Consider the following 19,279-nt stretch of genomic DNA (forward strand, 5'->3'; position numbering starts at 1 on the left):
GTGACTGCTGCTATACGACCACTCTGGTAGGGAGGAGGTCGGGGTAGATGGTTAGGTCATAAAACATAGGAGTCTCAAGCGGGGGACAGGAGTTTGTGTCCCGGGGAACACCCAATCATCACTGTTTATCAAATGACATACTCAACAGTCACATGAAGTACTCAAAGTAGACACATTTAGTTGCATGAAAATGTTGCAGTTTATTACTTAGTTGCTCCATTTTGACACTAAGGCTACACATATAATATAAATAATATAAAAACATAATAAATATATTTCAACATTGGTGATTTGGATACAATTATTTTTATTTAATTGTATTGGCATCTTACCTCATCATCTTACATGTTTACACTGAACTTACAAAATAAAAATAAAATGTCTCTGTTATTTAGGATACAAATTAGGTAATTTTCCCCTTGATAATTTGTGGTTTACCTTGACTTGTATTATGGTTATTGGTAAATAGTCATTTTTGTAAAACTAGCATGGCAAGAAAAAATGTAGCAAAAGGCAAAAGAAGAAGCTAAACCAAAATAACCTCAACATCTTTAGCCATGCTAGCAGCTTTATTCGATGGCAATGTCAATTGTTCTGTTGGTCTGTCCTGCCTTGGAACCAGACTAATGGGGGTCATGTTAGAGATAAGCAGAGTTGAGCATGCTCAAGTGTTAGAAGAAAGAAAGAAATGGAAGAAGAGAGACAGGTCTGTAATTATTTACATCAGCAGGGTTGAGGGTGGGTTTCTTTAAAAAAGGGTTCACTCTGCTTTTGGAGCTAAACAACCAGTTGTCAAAGAGGTTTTAAGGAGTAAAGCATCATTATACCCACTGCTGCCGAACTGAAAGAAAAACAGTTGCTCCATATTATAAATTAGTTACATGCAGATACTTTTCTTGTATCTTTTTAAGCTGTGTAAATGTTGAATTCCTATCAAGCTTGTGTTAGTCTGGATCAAAGGAAGTACATTTCCAAGATTATTGGATGACATTGCAGATGTCCCTCACCTTCCGCTCTCTGTGTGTTGCCGTTGTCAAACTCTGTTTGCGTTGGGAAATAACAACAAACTTCAATCTGCATGCTGAAGTTGGCAAGTTTTGAAGACAATTTGGACCGTGCAACAAGTCAGCCTGCTTAGTTATTTCGGGGATTGATTGTAAAGATTTACAAAAAATATGTTTACTCTCTAACTGGGACGTTTTGGGAGCTATTGGTGGGATTGCTGTGGACGAAGTATACACATGGATACACTGGTAAGAGCAAATATGTTTAACCATGTATCCAGCTAATTTAAATAGCCCACATTATTGTATTGTGTGAACACTTAACTTCATTTAATATTATGTGGCGGGGGTTTTTTGCGGGTTGCAAATTTTTCACTAAAACAAATTGCTTCCCAAAACTAGTTTACAGAGCCAGCGTCCGAAGCTTAGCGCCACCCAACATGATTGGGATTGATTTAAAGAAATGCGAACAACCCAGAGCGTTATTTTCTCTCATATCCCAGAATGTATGTGTGGTGTAGCCAGACCTTACTCCATAGCGCTGTGGTGATAGGTCTGGCAATGCGAGACTAAGCTTGTGTATTATCTTTGCTCAGGTTTCCTTGCAGAACAAGGACTCTCATTTCTGTGGAGGGGCAATCCTGAATGATCGCTGGATAATGACCGCTGCACACTGCTTTGCATCCCTCTCAAAGTACTGTTGTTACTTACTTGTATAGCCCCATTACCTCTTTTGTGCAACAATTTAAAGCACATATGCTTGTTCCTGATCTGCATGCTGATGTATGTTCATTGTATAAATATTACAATTGATTGTCATGAATCTAATACTTTTTTTCCTCTGTCAAGAGAGTTTCTCAGTGGTTTGAGAGTGGTGGTTGGAGAGTTTGACCAGAGAACAGAAGATGAAGAGGAGCAGGTCTTTCTCATCAAGTCTGTCTTAGTCCACGAAAGGTACCATCATGCGTTGCCTATGAGCTATGACATAGCTCTGATGGAGTTGGAACAGCACATTCGCCTGGGCAAGTTTCCATTTTGACAATTTGTATAGTTGCTGTGGCACTGATCACATTTTGTTAGGTCACTGCTATGTGATTTTTTCAACAGGACCCAGAGTCCAGCCAATATGTCTGCCTCTGCCTAATGACAGCATTCAACCTGAAACCAGATGCAGTGTGGCTGGATGGGGCAGGATGAAGGAAAGTAGGTTCTCTTAATTCTTTCCAATACCATTAAATGGTAACTTCGATGTTTTTCTACCTGGACTCTATGTTACTATGTTTCTTTGAAATTGGTCCAGTATTAAGCAAGACAAGCTACAATGTTATATTATTGGGCAATTGCACACCTTCAATTTGCGTACACAAAATGGGCTTGTTTTACCACTGACATGCTCAGATTATTGTTCTAAGTGTCTGACAACATGTCTATGGAAAGGATCAAGAACTAGGAACAAGAAACATCCCCAGTATCCCTAATCACCAAACCCACCAGACTCCATTTGAATAAATAGTAATTTTATCATTGTAAAATACACTTTATTCAAAGTCGACAGAAACAAAATATATCTATTTTTTTTTTTTTATTAAAAGCCATCTTGGTTTGTCTTTTCGTTGTTCCAACAATCACCACTCTAGTTTGGTTGAAATAAGTCTCGCTTTGCCAGACCTTCCTCCACCGCTGAGGAGGAAGGTCTGGCTAATCCACACAGCATTCCGGGGTGGGAGAAAAACATGCTCTGGTTTATTGGCATTTTTTTAAACTAATCACAATCGTCTTAGGCGATGCCAGACACCGGGAAAAGCTGCGGTGCTGCTGCAAAATAGCCTCAAGAAGTTGTTTTAGTTGTGCAACAGAAAACTCAGATTGGACAGATAGTCTAGCTAGCTGTCTGGATTTACCATGCAGAGATCTGAGGAGCAGTTAACCATAGCCCTCATAAATCGACCGGAGTTTAAAATGTTAACACAAAGGAAGCCCAAGGCAATGGATATCCGGCCTAAATGGGTGAAATCCAGCCGAATTTCTGTCTGCAACAGAGAAATCCCGGAAGTGGAACGTCAAGGATATATACTAGGTTGAAATAAACCCTTAATTCACCCATTTACATTGGAAGTATGCTGGCGCTATTCACAGTAAAAGTATTGTTTATTTAAATGGAGTCTGGTAGGTTCGGTGATTTTGGAGCTGTTTCATGTTCAACAAAAAGGATCCTACTCTTTACAAAAAAGTCAACCTCTGTTGGGATTCTTTCCATAATTTTGTCAGACACTAAGAATAATAATCTGAGTCTGTCAGTGGAAAAGTGCCGCTGCAAAATAGCCTCGGGAAGGAACTTATTTTGGTGGAACATGTTTATGTTCAAAAGTTGTTTAAGTCTTGCAACAGAAAACTCAGATTGGACAGATAGTCTAGCTAGCTGTCTGGATTTACCCTGCAGAGATCTGAGGAGCAGCTAACCATAGTCCTCATAAATCGACCAGAGTTTAAAATTCCAATACAAAGAAAGCGGAAGGTAACAGACATCCAGCCGAAAAGAGCGACATCCGGCGGAATTTCCGGCGGCAACAGAGCAATCTCGGGAAAGGAAAGTCATAGATATAAACTACATAGACAAAACAAATGCTTAGGACAATAGGACCCAGGTTGAAAAATGTATAAATTACACTTTAAAGCATAAATGAGCTTGTATTTATTCTGCTGTTTCCCAGAGGGTCGTCTTCCTGCGGTGCTGAGAGAGGTCCAGTTAGACTTGCTGGACCCAGCCAAATGTAAATATGTCCTCCAGACTGTCAAAAGTTCAATTCTTAACCAGAGACAAGCTAGACCTCAGCCAGCCATGACAGTCCTGTGTGCCGGGCCAGAGAAAGGAGGGAAAGATGCATGCCAGGTAGAAAAAGAAATATACATCTGCCTGTTTTTTCCATTATTCTACACTCATTCATTTAGTTCAAGAGCAGTGATCCATCACTAATACCTGGGAACTATAAATTAGTTATTCACTTAAAGAAATCCCATTATTTAGTAACTTTAAAACGTTTTTTGCAGTGTTTTAACTCCTCCCTTTATCCTCCAGGGGGACTCAGGGGGTCCGCTGGTATGTCTGGCAGGTTCAGGTGGCGGTCATTGGGTAGCGTTGGGTGTAACTTCCTGGGGGAAGGGATGTGGTCGGAGCTGGGGAAACAACAGCAGCCGCGCCCCTTCCAGGAGAGGATCTCCTGGGGTTTTTACTGATGTCAGGCTGCTGCTGCCCTGGATAAAGCGTAAACTGAGAGAGGGTAGGTTGGGATAAGGTTATCATAAAATAAATCACGCTGACTGTTTCTATTTACTTTTAAACATTATTTATCAGAGGTATAGTTTATGAAACACTGGATCACATGATCACCATTTGTTAGGAAAAGTCAATGTTCAAATTACTATAAAGTGACTATAATGTGTCAAATGGCTTTCACGTGACCCTTAAAAAAGTATTACATGTCTGTATTGTGACCCGTGTTGGAGTAAGTGTTACATAGTCTGTTGACATGCAACAAGTAGACAAGTGACATTTTGCTGAACTTCTATTTGACAGTTGATCTGACCAAGCTAAATTAAGCATTGTACTTCATTTTAATATTAATTTTAAACCTGCATTAATTGATTTTGACCACTATGGGGCAGTGGAAACAAGTTGAAAAGATAAAATTGACATATTGACATTATGAAGTAAAGCAAATTACAGTTGCTAATTTACACAGTCAGCAGATACAGAGCAACATTATCATTAAACTGGAGTCATGTTTCTGCCCACCTGACAAATGCAAAAGTCCAATATTCACTTTATCGTTAGTTCTGTTCTGGTCTCCACGACTCCTGAGAAAAATATCTGTCTCTTGAGCCACACAATTCCCTACTGTTTCTCCAGCTAGTCTGTATGTCATATGGTGGTGGGCATCAGAGATGTTTTTCTAAAAACAGCTTCCTGCTGTGACTGAAAACAAGGTTGATGAGATCGACCGTAACACCAAAACAATGAGCTAAAAAAACTGAGGGGAATGGCAGAGTCAGGTGATAATTCAGTGACACTTTCCAGGCCATGTCTATAATGCATTATAAACATTCTTATAATGCGATATAAGTTGCTTATAGCATTGTATAATTATAGTACTCATAAATATTAATGTTTTTATTAAGTTAAGTCTTTTATGATTACTTATTAGGTTAAGTATTATAATACTTCATAATCGCTTCAATAAACATGCAAATTATAAACTTTGTGTAATCTGTGGACATCCGTATTTATTAGCGAGATTGCACTACATATATGCAATCTAGTACTAGTATTCGTTAATGCCCTACCAATTAGAGTAACTTATAATTACACTATAACGCATTATAACATTATAAATGATTAAATGTATCACAAACATGACACATTTCAATAACCGTGAACTTGTTTTTGGGTTGCCTATGTTTCAATCTAATTGTAACTTAAATCTATGTTGTGTAATTTTTTGAGTTGATTCTTAGCAAAAAAAACTTTGTTCTTTCACAAATATGTGCTCGTACATGTGTAATTACTTCCACCAACTAATCAAAGTATCCTCGTAAGCGTAGAATCTGCCATTTAGAATCATTCAGAATACATACTAGCGAGTCGCTCGAATGACGGCAGCCATGTAGCACCTCCATCTTTAAAATACATTAGCCAAAGAGGAACATACCTCCGCCTTTCGCGCTTTTAAACTCAGTGGCACCGTGATGAATGCCGGGGGGAGATTACTCGCCAGGGAAGCAAATAAGATAATTTAAACGACGCGACAGGCAAAGCAACAAGACCAATTGGAGTGGCTAGAACAACTGCGTGTAAACAATGGAGATACTAAGCGCTAATTTCGGGTTCGGCAACCATAGGAGTTGAAATGGGAAGGACTAGAAAGTAATATTCAGTTGGTTGTCATATACAATTTCACCACTAAATGGGACAAATTCTTACATAATGTAGCTTTAAGAGAATGTCTGCAGATTTTCAACTAGCTCTGTGTACTGGCATACATGCAAATCAACGGCACCAGTGCCCAGAGGACCGCGTTTACCAGCTGGCAAAACTCTGCTGGATGACTTACACCAGAAGGGTTGAAAATCGGCGGCTTTGCCTCTTTAGCGCTAAGCACAGCGCCATGAAACCATACACAACACTGGCTTGGACATGTCATCCTCCCCAGCGCTGCCCTTTTGTCCAAATATGGTCACTTCTGGCTCTAAAATACCAATTGCAAACTATGGCTTCAAAACTGCAGTCCACAAACCAATGGGTGACGTCAATGATGCTACATTATTTATGATATAAATATATAGGTGATATACTGTAGGTATCTGCACGGTTCTACCAGAAGATTAACTTAATATATTTGTATAATAGTGGATAAAAATTGACTTTTTCTTACACATATTATTTTTTGTGTGTTTGCTTTAGCTTATGAGCAGCAGCAAGCAACAACTTTATCGAGTGAGTTGTTTTTCCACTCATCACAGCAACTCTTATTTTCCATATTTCATAATGCTTCTGTGACGCAGTACTGTGTGTGTGTGTGTGTGTGTGTGTGTGTGTGTGTGTGTGTGTGTGTGTGTGTGTGTGTGTGTGTGTGTGTGTGTGTGTGTGTGTGTATGTGTCTCTCAGAACTCTGCAGCGTGAGAGATGGGCCTGTAACTGCCAGTAAGGGGGTATTCAGAAACCCCACTCTCCCTGGGGATCACTATGACAACAACCAGTGAGTGACACTCATGAGAAGCAGAAAGGAGCTTTGATAACATATAGTTGTAAATGTAACCTAACTGCCATATATCATAAATTGTCTTTGGTCCTTACTTATAGTGTTCCAATAAGCACAATCAGCACAAAAAGACATCAAAATGCACTCACTTATGTAATGGTCAGTTTTTGACATCAGAAGTCTGCAAAAATACAAATATTTGCCTTTTAGCTCAGAAGTGTATGAATGTATTTAAGGAAAATACATAAATCATAATAGCATGTGTATTAATACAGTGCAATGGATAAATTCTATCTCTGTGTCTCTTCAGGTTGTGTGTGTGGAGCATCAGTGTTCCTCCAGGTTATAGTATTCTTTTGGAGTTTGATTATTTTGATCTGGAAAATGACTTTCAGTGTCGCTACGATCGACTCACTGTCTCAGTAGGGACCCATAGGCCTGTTGGTGAGTTTCAGACACACACAGCAAGATAGATACTGGCCTTTTTAATGCATAAACATTTATCAGAGGCAGCACAGCCACCCGGGACCTCTGAAAATGTGTCAATTAGTTAGGTTAAAGGAATAGTTCAAAATATTTGGAACTACACTTATTTGCTTTATTTCTGAAAGATGAGGAGAACAATATCAATCTGGTTAGCCTGGCTTAGCATAAAGACTAAAGGCAGGGGGACATAGCCAGCCTTGCTCTGTCCAAAGTAAAAAAATACACCTACAAACATCTCTAAAGTTCATTAAATCTTGTTTTTGTAAGACGTACATGAACAAAAATGTAAAAAAGACAATTTGTGATTTTAGGGTTTGTTAAGCTATTTCTTGACATACAACAGCTTATCCTTCCAGTCAGTTAAATACAGTAAGCACACGTTTTAGTTTTGGTCCATGCAAAGGAATGATACCGAACCTTGGAAACTCAGCAAGGATTCTAGAAGCTGCACACAGTGTTTGAGTCAGGTTACAGCACTGCTGAAACCACTAACTCTTTACTTTTCTGACTCCAGTTCCAAACTTAATGCAGATACATGAGATTAATTTACAATCTAGGCATCTCATTTGTGGAAAGCAAATAAGGAGTTTTAACCAAATTACTCCTTTAAACTTCCTTACTGACAGCCAAAGAACAAGTCTTACAAATTCTACAAGTAAGTTACAGGACAAAAGCAAAAGCGAAAACACTGCTAAGACTTGTTCACCTAACTACACAGTAACATGTTACATATATGCACACATAGACAACAACAATGTGCTTACAGTGAACTACAACATATTTTATTTGCTTTTGGCATTCTTTTACATTCTTGTCTTTTGACAGGGATCTTCTGTGGAAGTGTCCTTCCTGGCCCAGTGCTCCTGAATAATTCCCAGTATGCAACACTTCTCTTCTCCTCTGACATTAACAGAGCAAGAAGTGGCTTTGTCATTAGGCATCGAGCTGTCCAGGGACACTCTAATCTTGGTGGGATACACAATACATACATCTCTGCATGTAATTTGTGTTAAACTGTCTATCTCCTGTAACTGTAACAATGCTTGGTGTGTCTGTGTTTCCTCTATGTGTGTGCATGCATGTGTTTATGTGTGCAATCAGGATGCGGGACAGTTGTTCTACTTGAGGATCAGACTGCCGTACATAGTCCAAATTACCCACAATTCTACAATAATGACTGTGTCCTCCGCTGGGTTGTCTATGCTCCACAGGGGCACGTTGTTAAGGTAATGCACAACTTCTTCCACTGAATGATGACTGACTGAAAGTTTTTCAAATGCAGCATTTTGTCACAAACTCATCAGTAATCGAAGGCTGATTGTTGTGTTGTGTTTCAGCTAGACTTTGCTGATTTTTACCTGGAAGAGTCAGACGGATGCTTGTATGATTCCCTCACTATCCTGGGAGATGTGGAAGGAACAGAGGAGATTGGTAGGATGGATGAATCTCTGGATGTCAGTTTAGCAAGTTTCATCTCATCTTTTTTCTCTCATTCTTTTCCCCCTCCTTTGTTTATTTCTGTATCTCTGTAAGTCTTCTCTCTCCGTCTTTAAAAAAATAAAATTATGAGTACATTTTTTTAATTGTGAAATGAATAAAAATAATCTAACATTACGTGCGCTAACAGGTTTATTTTGTTGTGTTTTGTGTAGTGGTGCTGTGTGGTGGCAGTATTCCTCCTTCTGTCCTGTCCTACCACAGTGTTATGGTGCTTCAGTTCTCGTCAGACAGCAGCATCACATGTAGGGGCTTCAGTGCTACACTGACATTCATCAGCCATACAGGTATGTCCATGGTATGTGTGTTTAATGTTTGTGAGCTACAAAGTAAATCAGTCTATGTGTGTAGATCAGTGATTCCCCAGGGGGTACTCATGCTGTTGCCAAGGGGTATGTGAAAAGATTGTAGAGTTGCTCAACTAATTAAAAAAAAAAAAAAAGTGATTATGATTTGATTGGAAGTTGATCAAATATTAATAATCCTTACATGTGGCTTCCCCTAAAATAAGGGTGCTCCTTGATGTTGCTCCCCTCCTGTTTCTCGCTGATTTTCAGGTTGTGGTTGCTTTGGTTGTTTGATTATTTGATCAACATTGATTGTGATTGGTGGTTTGCTGTGACTGTTATTGCCACTGTTCATCACACCCCCAACCGGCCCCGTCAGACACCACCTATCAAGAGTCTGGGTCTGCCGAGGTTTCTTCCTAAAAGGGAGTTTTTCCTTGCCACTGTTGCAATAGCCACTGCTAATGCTTGCTCTTGAGGGAATTACTGGAATTGTTGGGGCTTTGGAAATTATAGAGTGTGGTCTAGACCTACTCTATCTGTAAAGTCTCTCGAGATAACTCTTGTTATGATTTGATACTATAAATAAAATTGAATTGAAATTTAATTGAATTGACTTGAATGCAGAGCCTGCATGTCACGCACTAGCATCAAACTGTGTTTCCAAGAACCCTTTAATGGGGGTAAATCATGTTTTATCAGACCCAGACTTCTCTTGTAGAAAATTCCGTTACCAGCTTCCGAACCATAGCTGGGTCACACCCCTTGTTTCTTGAGGCTAACTCAATTAGCTTCAGCCTGGCTGGTAGCCAGCTTTTAGTCTGGCAACTCTGCGGTGAGAATGGCCGGGAGACATTGTGATAACGTTGCATTAATCAGGTGCTTTATTTCATCTTTGTGGCAAACACAAAACAATGACTACTGTAGCTTCACTACCCATGGAAAATCATGCGCTTCACTGTGTCTGCAGCACCTGCCGCTTACTGTACTGAACTACACACACGGGAGAGCCTCGCCCTCACTTCCCATAACAAAACCTGCCAGACGACATCACATACACACGTTGCCAACATGGCCACCTGTCTTAAAGGGGAAGGGTCGGCCTGTAACATTAGTCATGGAAAATGAGAACCGTGTTTTCCTTTTGTATCAAGCAACAAAAAAGTACCATTTACCATTTACATCACACATTGATTGGTTCAGTAAGTTTGTAGTTAAGACACATCTTGCGAGAATCCAGCTGCCGTGCAAGGTAAGGAGATAACATCTTGTAAGAAGGAGATAAACAGATAAAAGTTTTGGGCCAACATTGCGTGCAAATAATTTTATTTTTACCTTGCCTGTCAGGACTTCCGTATACATCAGTACATCTTAAAAATATAATCCTTATCAAACCATAATTAAACTACAAGCAACATTAAGTGAAATCCAAACTAAAACTACCAAATCCAGACTGAAAACTAACTTCAAACATATACTAAGATAAAACTAAAAATCTGTATAGAAATTAAGAAATTCCCCTCTACATAAACTGCCTCCCTATTTTTCTGCAGAACTTCATGATCAGGACACAGGTGTGGAGAGTCAAAGAGAGGGTCTTAGAGATCACCAAGATGTTTTGGCAGCTAACCAGCAACACGTAACATCATATGGTTGGTGGTTTGTTTAATCTTTGCTTTCTCTTTGGCATCTTTTGTGTTTAAATGTGTTGACTGTTTTGTGGATTTGGAAAGAGGGCACTGACAAGAATCCTTGGGTCCCAGGAGAATGTTATTTAAGTGAAGAAAGAGAATGAGTAATCATATTAAATATATTGTATAATATATCTATATTGTAAAAAAAAAAAAAAAAATGGATTTCCATGACGTTTTTTTCATTTTAAATTAGGTTTTGTCATCTACTACAACAAGAACATAGGTTGCAGCACTCAATAATGTAATCAGTTTGTAATCAACATAATAACATCTGAGAATTTAATACAACCCAATATCTTAATAACTTGACCAATAATAAAATGTACTGACTGACATTGTAATAACATTTCTACCAACAATATCAGTCTGGACATTTTATTACATTATTGGTCAACTTCTTACATTATTGGGTTTTATGACATTTTCAATTAGGTTAACTGAAAATGTTATTACATTTTTTTCAAGCAATTATTATATAATTTTGTGATACAAGGGTTACAATAAAAATTGGGGCCTTGGCCAGAGAAACACAATCATTCTGTGTTTTAGCAGCCTGTCAGAGTGCCAGTGAACACACCACACACTGGAAATCCACCAAGTGGAGATGAATATCACATGATACAGCAACATGCCCAGTGTTATGGCCACAAAGCGCATGTTGTCCCTTCAAACAATGGATGATTTCACTCTCATTCCTCTATATCAAGATATTCAACTCTAGAACTATTTACTTTCAATGCCAAATGATTAATTTTCTCAAGTTACTGTCCCAAACTATTTGGCCTGTGATGCCTTACAAAGAAGCTATATGATCTATCTTCTGAAGTTACATATTCGTATGTCTACATAACTTTACCGTATGTTGTTTTATTCTAATCTAAATTAACAACGCCCTCACATTTATCTTGCAACACCTTTAAGGGGTCCCAACAGGTTGAGAACCACTGCCCTTATAAATATGTATGTGGTAACCATACTTTATAGTTAATCATGGTTGTTATGAAACAATCCGATCACGATTGTATGTTGGTCGTATCCTATCATCTACTGGCTTGACCTCTGTGACTTGATTCTATAAGCAAGCTTGGAGAAGAACGTGACACGAAGCAGGGTGCAGTTCACAATGTTATAAAGCAGGGATCTTCAACAGGGTTTCTGGGACCCCTAGGGAGTCCTCAGCATCACTGCAGGGGGGCCTTCAAATTATTGTTAAGCTTTTTTCAAAAATTAAAAAGTCCTAAAATGAATCCAACATATTATTAGCAAATATAAATCCCCACTGATCATAGGTTGTGATGTAACATATTTCAAACAATGATAAAAGTAGTCATTAATTACAGTACATGCTTGTGGTTTCTGATGTATTGTAACTAAGTGTCTGAGACTGCTTTTCCACTAAAACAGTTAGTCAGTTGTGATTGTTGAGGACACACTGATCTTCCTAACATCCACCCTCATCACCACCATCCACAACACAGAGCAACAATGGGCCTTCTAGGTTATTTATGATATAAACATTATTTTCATATGCCACAGGAGGTGACCTTCCATCTTTCAGTAGAAAACTACATAAAATGAAAACTGTTGGATTGACATACAGTATAAGGTCATACATGTTTGTAGGTACAGGGCAACCTCTAGTGGCAGTTTATAGGAATTTAAGTGAAATCGGCATTGATACATGACAGTTACATGAATACACATAAAATATAATCTCATTTTATGTGAGAACAGTGCTCTTTAGGGTTGAATATTTTATAAATTTAACACATTTATTTCATAGATAATAAGTGGTTGTTAGTGTTCACTTTGGTAGCAGCACTCAGGAACAGGAACAGCTGGAAGAGATGACTGCAAGTCCTTTTTTTAAATGTTTGTTTGTGGGTATTTTAGGCCTTTATTTGACAGGACAGCTGAAGACATGGAAGGTGAGAGAGAGGGGGAATGACATGCAGCAAAGGGCCGCAGGTCGGAGTCGAAACCGGGCCTGCTGCATCAAGGAGTAAACCTCTACTACCAACTGAGCTACCTGGGGTTTCTGGGATCCCTAGGGGGTCCTCAGCATCACTGCAGGGGGGCCTTCAAATTATTGTTAAGCTTTTTTCAAAAATCCATTACATTACATTGTGCATGTTTGCCAGATTGGGTCACCTCGGATCTGTAGTTCGAACGGACTGGACAATGTAATGGACAATTCCCCTTCCAACCTGTAGGGGGACCGAAGCGGGAAAAGTTACTTCTAACATTGACAAATTATAATACAAATGGTGGCGGCATTCCATTTAGGTGAGCCAATTCCAGGGTTCTGTTTTTTGCACTCACTGGCATTGTTTACAGGCACACTTAATGGAATGGAGCCATTGTTAATGTTATAATTTACACCTGTGCTTTTGCTGCTTTGACAAGTCAAAATGTCTAGCCTGTGTAAACCCTGACGGACTTCCAGCAAATTTGAGATTTGCTCTGCAAGTCAGTCTGGCGAAGAGCCCATTCAAACCCTTTCCAATGTCCCCAAAATCGAGGCACCAATCACAACCGTTGATGCAGGCTTTACGTGACAACGATAGCGCAGCGACAGCGAGCAGATTTTTGTTTACATTCAACATGACGGCTACCGAAGCGCAGTGTCACCCAGAAAGTTGGACTATCCAATGCGCCCAGAGGCATTTGAGCGGCGTCCGTTGGTGACGCCCCTTTGGAAATGAACTGTCAATGAACCTTTCCCAGACCCACTCTCAGTTACAACTGGGAAGGGTCTGGTGTCAGCCAGGCTACAAAATGTCCAAAGCAGGACCCTGAAACTGGGCACACCTAATGGGATGCAGCCATCGTATACATAATTCCACTTCTTCAACTTTAATTTCTGCAGGACAATCTGAGAAAAAGCAAACTCTTGCCGCTCATCAGGCTTGTGCAAAATTACAAATTTCAGAATTGGCCTCCATTCAATTCATGAATTGGAATTTAAATTGAATTGACTCCGCCCCACAGGAAATTGAATTGGAATTGGAATGACAGGAAGTGGAATTAAATTCATTGCAATTTGAAGAAATTCCACACAGTCACACAACAGAAAGAATGTGTTCAATCTCACATACATTCAGTGTTAGGAAGGTTACTTTGGAAATGTAATTGCTTACTGTTATAAGTTACCCATTGTAAATGTGGTTTGGATTACTTTATCAATGTAAAGCAATTTCCTTTCAATTTGATTAGTAACTAACTGAATTACACATTTTACCTCAGTACAATTAAATACAATTACATTAATTTTGCAATTTAATAACATAATTTCATTACACATAACTAGTCACTCCTCAAACCTGCATACATTTTGTTCCAGAATATACAGTACAGGCCAAAAGTTTGGACACACCTTCTCATTCAATGCGTTTCCTTTATTTTCATGACTATTTACATTTTAGATTCTAACTGAAGGCATCAAAAGTATGAATGAACAGTGGAATTATGTACTTAACAAAAAAGTGTGAAATAACTGAAAGCATGTCTTATATTCTAGTTTCTTCAAAGTAGCCACCCTTTGCTCTGATTACTGCTTTGCACACTCTTGGCATTCTCTTGATGAGCTTCAAGAGGTAGTCACCTGAAATGGTTTTCCAACAGTCTTGAAGGAGTTCCCAGAGATGCTTAGCACTTGTTGGACCTTTTGCCTTCACTCTGTGGTCCAGCTCACCCCAAACCATCTCAATTGGGTTCAGGTCCGGTGACTGTGGAGGCCAGGTCATCTGGCGCAGCACTCCATCACTCTCCTTCTTGGTCAAATAGCCCTTACACAGCCTGGAGGTGTGTTTGGGGTCATTGTCCTGTTGAAAAATAAATGATGGTCCAACTAAACGCAAACCGGATGGGATGGCATGTCGCTGCAGGGTGCTGTGGTAGCCATGCCTGTTGCAGTATGCCTTCAATTTTGAATAAATCCCCAACAGTATCACCAGCAAAGCACCTCCACACCATCACACCTCCTCCTCCATGCTTCACGGTGGGAACCAGGCATGTAGAATCCATCGGCATCCGTTCACCTTTTCTGCGTCGCACAAAGACACGGCAGTTGGAAACAAAGATCTCAAATTTGGACTCATCAGACCAAAGCACAGATTTCCACTGGTCTAATGTCCATTCCTTGTGTTTCTTGGCCCAAACAAATCTCTTCAGCTTGTTGGCTCTCCTTAGCAGTGGTTTCTTAACAGCTACTTGACCATGAAGGCCTCGCGCAGTCTCCTCTTAACAGTTGTTCTAGAGATGTGTCTGCTGCTAGAACTCTGTGTGGCATTCATCTGGTCTCTAATCTGAGCTGCTGTTAACTTGCAATTTCTGAGGCTGTTGACTCAGATGAACCTCAGCACCCTAGGTGACTCTTGGCTCATGTGAGCCAGTTTCGTTGTAGCGCTTGATGGTTTTTACGACTGCACTTGGGGACACATTTAAAGTTTACGCAATTTTCTGGACTGACTGACCTTCATTTGTTAAAGTAATGATGGCCACTCGTTTCTCTTTACTTAGCTGATTGGTTCTTGCCATAATATGAATTCTAACAGTTTTCCAATAGGGCTGTTGGCTGTGTATCAACCTGACTTCTGCACAACACAACTGATGGTCCCAACCCCATTAATAAGGGAAAGAATTCCACTAATTAACCCTGACAAGGCACACCTGTGAAGTGAAAACCATTTCAGGTGACTACCTCATGAAGCTCATTGAGAGAACACCAAGGGTCTGCAGCGCTATCAAAAAAGCAAAGGGTGGCTACTTTGAAGAATCTAAAATATAAGACATGTTTTCAGTTATGTCACACTTTTTTGTTAAGTACATAATTCCATATGTGTTCATTCATAGTTTTGATGCCTTCAGTGAGAATCTACAATGTAAATAGTCATGAAAATAAAGAAAACGCATTGAATGAGAAGGTGTGTCCAAACTTTTGGCCTGTACTATAGATAATGATCAAATTCTTGAAATAAATTACCCCCTCAATGTTGTTTAATTAGTTTTGATCCAATGTTTTTTTCATTTGAAAGTAATCAAATAACACCACCATGATCTTCATTCTGGTTTGGCTGGATTGTGTAACCACTGGTTTCACAGTCCATCAAGATTTCCTGATGTTTCTTCTGCAGGAAAAAAGTCCCTCGATGTAGATCACTCTTTAAGAGAACAAATATTTCTATTAATTCCACAATTGACAAGAATTGTTTTCTTGATTTACAATAAGTAAAAAGTGTGCTTGCATGATTTTAAACACATAAGATATCCAGTGTTGGGGGTAACTCCTTGCGAAAGTATTGCCATAATATAATCACATTTGGCTATAAATGAGTAATGTAACACATTAATTTTACTGTTACTGTTGTGTTGTGAGTTGAAGGTGTGTTTAAGCCCTTTATGAGCTATATGACAGGCTCTTGCTGTGTTGTGCTACAGTAATGTAATGAGTAGAGTAATGAGTTACTATCGATAGAGAATAACAAGTAAGGTAATGCATTATTTTTTTTATTTTTTTTTTAAAGTGAATAATGTCTTGAGTAGTGAGCCCAACACTGATGATATGAAATATCAGTAGCATAATACCATCAAGAAATGGTTTTCAAAATAAAAGACTGTCTGTTAACTTACTTGTAGATGCCTTTTGAAATTTGAAGTAGCCTTTATGGAGCCACAGATTGGAGCACTGCAGTGCTTGCATATGGCTCTGTGGTTTCCAGGTGTTCGTGTTGGAATTGGTTCTTCAAAATGAACTAGTACAGATGACCTTTTAGGCCTGCTATTATTTTCCATGTTGCTGTTATTACAGGTGTCAAATCTATAAAAGTTTGTAATCTGAAGTTTTAAGGGACTTCTGAAACTTAAAAAGTCCACTGTTGACCATCAAATTGTGTAGAAAAGAAGCTTTCAAACAAATGCCCACCTCAAAATTTTTGGTAACCATTTTAAATACTTGGTTAAAGTAAAGCATTCTGGGAAATGGAGTCACGTTCCATCATGTTCCACAAAATTACAATTATAATAAATCAAACTTAATTATTTGTTTTGTGACTAGAGCTTTTAAAATTCATTGTTGGGGGAAAACATTTCCTGTTAATGTACTGTAATCTGTACAAGTAGTTCAAACTAATATCATTCATAGAATATGTAATGCAATCATATCTGACATATATTGTAAAGCTTCATTGTTAAACACTTCACTTAAATTATGTATATGAATTTCTTTGAATTTTTATTGAATTGCAATTCTGCTTCCTTTAATTCAAATTCGAATTGTAATTCTAGATCCTGTTTTTGACATCAATTCAAATTCAATTCAAATTCAAAAATTGAATTGGAATTTAGTAGTCATTCTCAATTCAATTCTGAATTGTGCACAAGCCTGCACCTCATTTATACGGCAATGTGTTCATGCTGGGAGCTGAGCTGCAGTGTGACTACGTCCGACTGCTACCAAAGCAACTCCATTGCAGCAGCTATGGGTCAGTGTCTTGTTCAGGGACAAGCGACTTTTGATATTAGATGTGATGAAGTGGCTTGTATTATATTTAGCCAGGAGACCACGGTTCGAGTCCTGTTTAAAAATTAAGGTATTTTTTTAACATTACGGAACAAATGGAGCTACGTCCCGTTATATGTCACATGTGTTACCGGAATTGAAGTAGTATCTGATTTTAACTCAAACCACAATCTTTTTCTAAACTTAACTAATTAGTGTTGGTGCATAAACATAACCAAGTAGTTTTTTAACTGAACCTAACCAAACTGTGACCATTTCACAACGTTAACGACTTGTTTAAAACTGCAACCGTTTAGATGGTTTAGATATAACATTGTATTTCCACTACATGTGCTACCTTATGAAATGCTCGTATTAGTCGTATTAGAGGGTAAGAATAAGTGACTAATATCATATGATTTGAAGGACTTGCTGGTTTTAATGTAATAACTGGCTCTTTTTACAGTATTGTTTTCATAATTCTACATAATTCTGTTGTTTAGTTAACTTGGATGCAGAAGACCCAGTTGTGCAGCGGTCCAGCAGCAGAGCCCTGTACTACCAGGGTGATGTGGACCATAAGATATCAAAGGATCCCAGACTGCATATGGACAAAGGCTCAGATGATGAAGACTACAGCGGAGAGTACTCAAGGAGTGGGAAGTAACCAACTAGAAGAATGCCTCTAGACAAAAATTCAACTACAGAATGATGTCAAGATTTTTTTTATTTAGTTAGTTAGTTTATTTTCTGTAAAGGCTAAGCAGGATTTGGTGCCAGAATGCAACACAGACTTTTAAGTCCCATGCAAATTGGAGGAGAGCATCAGATTTGGCCCTTAAATGACAGTGGAATTAGTCCATTGTCATGTGAGCTTAGTCTCTTTTTTAATCCCTTTCAGCAGTTTCAGTGAGGTTGGCATTCATTCTACTACCACTTGAAAATGGCAGAAGCTGGACGTTTCAACCATTTATTTGTCAGTTTTTACTTATTTCCACTTCTCTGCACATTTGATAACTAGTTTCCACACACTCTTATTTGCAGCACATGGTATTAAGGTGTTACAACTGACTCGGGTTGGTAGGATGTGTGTACTATGCAGTCACCTTTTTGTAGCAGGTAGTTTATTGGTTATTGTGACAATAAATATACCAAAGATTTGCCTAATATCAATTTGTCATGCTATTATTAGCCACGCTAGTGGCTTGGCTCTCGGATGGTATGTCCACCACTTTAGTTTCGGCTGAAATATTCTCTACAACTTTTGGATGGATTGCCATGAAATTTTTGTGCAGACATTAATTCAAGTGTCGTATGAGGGATAATTTAGGCCATAAATCAAGAATGCATGCACACAATCCCCTTTTACCTCACACACACACACACACACACACACACACACAAATCATACACATACACCACTGTTTTCCACACACATAAAAGGCATGCACATACACCACTTTCACCTCACACACACACTACTTCTCCCAAAAAGTTGTCTGTGTTGCGGGCTTAAAAGTAGTTTGTGTGCGAGCTATAAAGTTTTCTGTGTGCAAGCTATAAAGTTGTCAGCGAAATGTAATGTAGGCTAATATATTATTTTCAGTTTTTATCTACAGTCCTTATTTCCTGTTGGTTTATGCTCAGTCATAACCTACAGTTAAAACAACTTCCATTCATACATCGATGGGGCAGCATCGGTTAAATTTGGATTCTATGTCTCCCTCAAGGACACTTTGCAGACTGCAGGGGCCTGGGATCAAACCGTCAACCTTTCGATTGCCTCTCTATGCTTTCCCATTGGTGTTTGGTTGATCTATTCCTTATTTTCTGTTGGTTTTGGGAACAAAGTGAAAATTGCACCGTTTTTTAATGATGCTCTTCAGTGTGTTGTGGAAATACAGAGAAAAGCTCCAGATGGCTTAAGTAGAGAGAGACTCTATAGAGAACTAATCGACCATGCAAGAATGTTTTTTGCTTTTCTGTCTGTTTCCAGCTTTGTTGATGAGCCAGCAAATAGAGATAGTGTAAATTCCTTACAGGCACTGTATGTATG

The 19,279-nt window shown here is 38.8% G+C and overlaps 1 protein-coding gene across 1 annotated transcript; it reads left to right on the forward strand.

Annotated features, from left to right (window-relative positions):
* Positions 1-1,241: 1,241 nt before the first annotated feature.
* LOC120564283 (ovochymase-2) lies at positions 1,242-18,337 on the forward strand. The gene is made up of 15 exons (XM_039809141.1): positions 1,242-1,253; positions 1,601-1,698; positions 1,854-2,026; positions 2,112-2,207; positions 3,716-3,894; positions 4,081-4,282; positions 6,463-6,495; positions 6,667-6,757; positions 7,071-7,204; positions 8,072-8,215; positions 8,348-8,472; positions 8,584-8,677; positions 8,899-9,030; positions 10,584-10,682; positions 17,727-18,337. Exons 1-15 carry the CDS (start codon positions 1,242-1,244, stop codon positions 17,888-17,890), a joined length of 1,776 nt encoding a protein of 591 aa, XP_039665075.1. The 3' UTR covers positions 17,891-18,337.
* Positions 18,338-19,279: the final 942 nt, after the last annotated feature.

Source organism: Perca fluviatilis, chromosome 8 (assembly GCF_010015445.1).
Source record: "Perca fluviatilis chromosome 8, GENO_Pfluv_1.0, whole genome shotgun sequence".
Taxonomy (NCBI): domain Eukaryota; kingdom Metazoa; phylum Chordata; class Actinopteri; order Perciformes; family Percidae; genus Perca; species Perca fluviatilis.